At 48.3% G+C, this 5,000-nt stretch overlaps 2 protein-coding genes across 2 annotated transcripts in view; both read left to right on the top strand.

Moving 5' to 3' along the window:
- Positions 1 to 2,784, top strand: part of rnaset2 (ribonuclease T2) — an 8,014-nt gene extending 5,230 nt beyond the window's left edge. The window contains exons 7-10 of the mRNA XM_080543809.1: positions 1 to 108; positions 729 to 774; positions 1,123 to 1,194; positions 1,674 to 2,784. The exon at positions 1 to 108 is cut by the window's left edge and continues 6 nt beyond it. Coding sequence (XP_080399935.1) covers positions 1 to 108; positions 729 to 774; positions 1,123 to 1,194; positions 1,674 to 1,859 — 412 coding nt within the window. The 3' untranslated portion in view covers positions 1,860 to 2,784. The remainder of the gene's footprint in view (positions 109 to 728; positions 775 to 1,122; positions 1,195 to 1,673) is intronic.
- Positions 2,785 to 4,422: 1,638 nt separating this feature from the next.
- The window catches only part of rps6ka2 (ribosomal protein S6 kinase, polypeptide 2), a gene marked incomplete at both ends in the record, with an annotated part of 23,981 nt that continues 23,403 nt past the window's right edge, over positions 4,423 to 5,000 (top strand). Inside the window, one exon of the mRNA XM_080529526.1 lies at positions 4,423 to 4,524. Within this exon, the coding sequence (XP_080385652.1) occupies positions 4,423 to 4,524 (102 nt within the window). The remainder of the gene's footprint in view (positions 4,525 to 5,000) is intronic.

Here is a 5,000-nt window from a genome sequence, read left to right as displayed (position 1 = left end):
TGAGTGGGGTAAACACGGCACCTGTGCAGCCAAGGCCCCGTCTCTGGACAGCCAGCACAAGTACTTCAGCAAGGCCCTGGAGCTCTACCACAACACAGACCTGGACGGGTACACACACACACACACGCACATACACACACACACACACACACACACACACACACACACACACACACACACACACACACACACACCTATCCAGCAGCAGCATCCACAGTTCCAGAGTTGTCGTTGATTGATTGATTGAGATGTTTATTTCAAATATGTGCAAAGCAAGATACAGCAACAATAATTAATAGAACAGAAAACAAAAAACAAAACTAATAGAATTAAAAAGCATAAAGCAAAAGAAATTGTTAGACATTTAACTTAGTTTTTTTTTGTTGTTGTGAGAAGTGAGAAGTACAGACTTGATGAGTAATACACCACAGAGTTTCAGCATAGCTAACCAGCAGCTTCCTGTCTGCACCAGTTTCACTTCCTGTCTCTCGAGCAGGGTTGCAAAATTCCCGTAAGTTTGTGAAACTCGGGGTTTCCATACTGACACTTTGGAAATTATCTGAAGGTTTCCTAAACTTTCCTAAACGAATTTTGCAACCCAGCTCACAAGACCCCAGGAACACTCCTCCTAAACACACGCCTCTCACCTGACTCACCACTAGGTGGCTCTGCTGCCTGCCTCAGGTCAGTTGTCAGTGTGTTGATCTTCTTCTCTTCTTGTTTTTCAGAGTTCTGAAGAAGTTCAACATTGTTCCCTCTGAGAAACACTACACTGTAAGTACTGATGGCTCTGCCTCACCCTCCTCTCCCTCCCCTCCTCTCCCTCCCCTCCTCTCCCTTATCCTCTCCTCTGCCTCACCCTCCTCTCCCTCCTCTCCCTTATCCTCTGCCTCACCCTCCTCTCCCTCCCCTCCTCTCCCTTATCCTCTCCTCTGCCTCACCCTCCCCTCCCTCCTCTCCCTTATCCTCTGCCTCACCCTCCCCTCCCTCCTTCCTCTCCCTCCCCTCCTCTCCCTTATCCTCTCCTCTCCTCTCCCTCACCCTCCCCTCCCTGTTCCTCTCTGGGAGGGAGGAGGGAGGGGAGGAAGTAATTGTTGTTTTGTGTTTTTTCGTGTTTTCTAGTTTGAGGACGTTGAAGGAACCATCTTCAACTTCTACAGAGTGAAACCTAAGATCCAGTGTGTCCATCCCAAGGTACCTCTCCTCCTGTCCTCTATCTACCTCTCCTCCTCTCCTCTACTTTCCTCTCCTCCTCTATCTACCTCTCCTCTCCTCTCCTCCTCTCCTCTCCTTTCCTCTCCTCCTCTTCTTTCCTCTCCTCCTCTATCTACCTCTCCTCTCCTCTCCTCCTCTTCTTTCCTCTCCTCTCCTCTCCTCTACTCTATCTACCTCTCCTCCTCTCCTCTCCTTTCCTCTCCTCCTCTCTCTACCTCTCCTTCTCTCCTCTCCTCCTCTCCTCTCTCTACCTCTCCTCTCCTCCTTTCTCTACCTCTCCTCTCCTCTCCTCCTCCCCTCTATCCACCTCTCCTATCCTAAGGCACCACAGTAGCACTTCACCTTCTCAACTGTCTTGTCTCCTCTGTGTGTGTGTGTGTGTGTGTGTGTGTGTGTGTGTGTGTGTGTGTGTGTGTGCGTGTGTGTGTGCGTGCGTGCGTGCGCGTGTGTGTTCCCAGGGCGGTGGGTTCCAGATCCTGGGTCAGATCGAGGTCTGCTTCAACCCTGACTTCCAGCTGGAGGACTGTGACCACCATGTGACCCGGCATGACCTCATCAGCGGGGGCGGGGTCACAGGGTTCATGGTGTGTGACCCCAGCGTGCCCGTCTACTACCCCCCCCTGAAGAACTCTTCTATGGTCTAACCTGGTCTATCCTGGTCTAACCTGATGAAGTCTTCAGTCTTCTGTGTCGCAAGGATGAGTCACATGACTTATGCTCCAATCACATGACTCATGCTCCAATCACATGACTCATGCTCCAATTACATGACTTTTGCTCCAATCACATGACTTTTACTCCAATCACATGACTTCTGCTACTACTACAAGGTTCTTCAATGATCGATAGTCTTCTACAAGGTTCTTCAATGATCGATAGTCTTCTACAAGGTTCTATAGTCTGAACAGTTTGAATTTGAAACGGTCGTGTGTCATGTTGTTTGATGGCAGGAAATGTTTAAATGTTTAAATTCCACATGAGAACAACGGCCTTATCTCTCAGGGAACCATATGAAACACTACGTATTTTTAGCCAGTTAAAGGTTGATTAGTTGAAGGTTGATTAATGGGTTGGCCCAGGTGGGAATGTTCTTGGTTGAGGGTTTAAATCACTACCGTAGTCCTAGGTTAAACAGGGTGATAGGACGGCGCTTTGATTATTGTCCGTTTTTGATTATTGTTCGTCAAGATACGTTGTTTCTGCCTCTAAACAGAAGTATACTGTGTGATTCATTACGACTCAGCTCACTTCATTGACACTACTGTCTACTTTACTACAATTAATGCCTCTTGTTGTTTTAAATTCTCTTTTCATTATTATTATGATTATTTTATTTATTTTTTAAAAACATTTCACGTGTTCAGTCTTGTTCCAGATGTCTGTTCTCTCATCAGCTCCTCGCTGGTCTGCTAGCAGGTCTGTTGTGTCTTCAGGGAAGCGGTAGTGTTATTAAGTATCTACATGCACTTCCGCCTACCTGCCACTAGAGGGCCTACAGCCCTGCAGGACTGGTGCTTCTGATCCAACACTGTTCCTGCTGTATCTTCTACTTGTTCAATAAACTGTAAAACCAGACATCATCATAGTTATTTACTACTAGATCAAAGCCAACTGCAGAGAAGTCGATATCAAGCTACATTAAGGAGTGCCGTCAGCTAACAACCCTAACCCTACATGGTCGCATATATTATATGTTTATATAATGGTAAATGGACTGCACTTATATAGCACCTTATTCCAAAGCGCTTTACAATGGCCTCATTCACACATTCACACACCAACGGCGGCAAGCTACAATTCGACATGTGGCCAGCCGGGGATCGAACCACAGACCTTGCTCCAGGGTAATTATACGCTGTATCTCCAGGGTAACACTGACTCCTGCCTGCCTCCCTCCCTCCCTCCTTACCTCCCTCCTTCCTCCGCTCCCTTCCTCCCTCCCTCCTCCCCTCCCTCCCTCCCTCCTCCCCTCCCTGCCTCCCTCCCTCACAGGTAGTTTAACAGACTGCTGTAGTCTCACCCCTGACACAGCGCTGTGTGGATGCAGATTAAACAGGTCAATCCTGGAGTTGAGGAGGGATTATATCTGGATTAGATGTGGTTTACACAACGCTCATTGTAATGATTAATAGTTATGATGTGACAGACAGGTGCTGTACGCCGCCGGACCACCTGACCACCTTCTTCTATCCATCTTAAACAATACATCTGATACTCTTTCTCCTAAAACTACTCTTTTTTTCTTATACTAATTTCACCAATTACCATAATAACACACTGGGTCCTATAATGACCATTACCATGATACACACCTACCTATTCACACATAGACACACACACACACCTACTCACACACACACACACACACCTACTCACACAGACACACACCTACTCACACACACTCACACACACACCGCGGAGAGGATGGAAACAAGTGTTGTCATTAGTGCTTTCATGTGCTGTCCTCTGCAATCAGCTGACGGTGTTGATTTATCTATGTAATCAGCCGGTCAGCTCAGGGGTCACCCCAGGGGTCATGGAGACGGCTGCGTCGGATCGATCAGCTGTATTGATGAGCTCCGTTATTGATCATCTATCATGTTGAGTTCATAATGGGTCTGTCTGTTGGATTGCAGGTTTAAGATCTGTGTTATGTTATGAAGACATAACACAGTCTGCTTGTGTAGGAGCATACAGTGTCTTCTGATTGGCTGTCATCATCCTGCAGCCTCCTCTTCTGATTGGCTGTAATCAGCTGATGACCGGAGAGTGTGCTGCATGCATGCACATGTGGGTTCAGCAGAGGGGGGTCCTCATCCTCCTGCCCGGTGACGGTCCTCCTGTCCCGCCGAGCCCTCCGATTGGCCCGCTGCCAGCAGGTGACGGTCCTGTCCCGAGCCCTCTGATTGGCCCGCGCTGACAGGAGGGGGGGGGGGGCCGTGCACACACCGCTCAGGCTGCCTAGGCAACAACACACACCGGTCTGTCTCCAGCTCAGCAGCATCACGGCTCCGTGGGTCTCCAGTCCAGCATCATCACCACCGCTCCTTCGGCGAGGTTAAAGCAGCAGGGAGGACAGCAGCACCTATGGATTAACGGAGAGGCACCGGGAGCCAGGAACGCGCCCCTGCTGTTGCCGCTGCCCGCTCTGGATGTCCAGCTGGGGGACCCCCATCGTAGGGGGTAGGGGGTAGGGGGTAGGACACCATGGACGCGCACATGCGTAAGTTCACCGTGAGGCGGTGGTTCAACATCTACCTGCGGAAGAAGAAGTCGCGCTCCAAAAGCGCCGGTCTCTGCAAACTAGAGGTGTGTATGTATCTGTCCGGTGGTCTTTTCGTGAGTTTAGAATGATAAGGTTCTATCTCCGTTTGGAATGATAAGGTTCTATCTCCGTTTAGAATGATAAGGTTCTATCTCCGTTTAGAATGATAAGGTTCTATCTCCGTTTAGGGCAGTTCAGAGATATTGAGCGTCAATGTTTTTACATTCCATTATGTTTTGTGAGATGGAACCTTTGTATTTTATGAATTACTAAGTAAAAAATGTCAACATTTTAAAAATAACACCACACAGGCATTAATAAACACCTAATGGATCAGATTATGTAAAAATAGATAGAACCTTATAATTCTGACGTCACCTTTTGTTGTGATCGATATACTGTTATGAAACAGTGCGGTGCTGGTTGTGTGACGCGTGGTTGTGAAGGTGCGTGTCTCCAGAGGGAGCACACACACACACACACACACACACACACACACACACACACACACACACACACA

This window comes from Nansenia antarctica, assembly GCF_963989245.1.
Source record: "Nansenia antarctica genome assembly, chromosome: 1".
Lineage (NCBI taxonomy): Eukaryota > Metazoa > Chordata > Actinopteri > Argentiniformes > Microstomatidae > Nansenia > Nansenia antarctica.
Note: the sequence above shows the minus strand (reverse complement) of the source record. Positions and strands in the feature narration are given on the sequence as shown.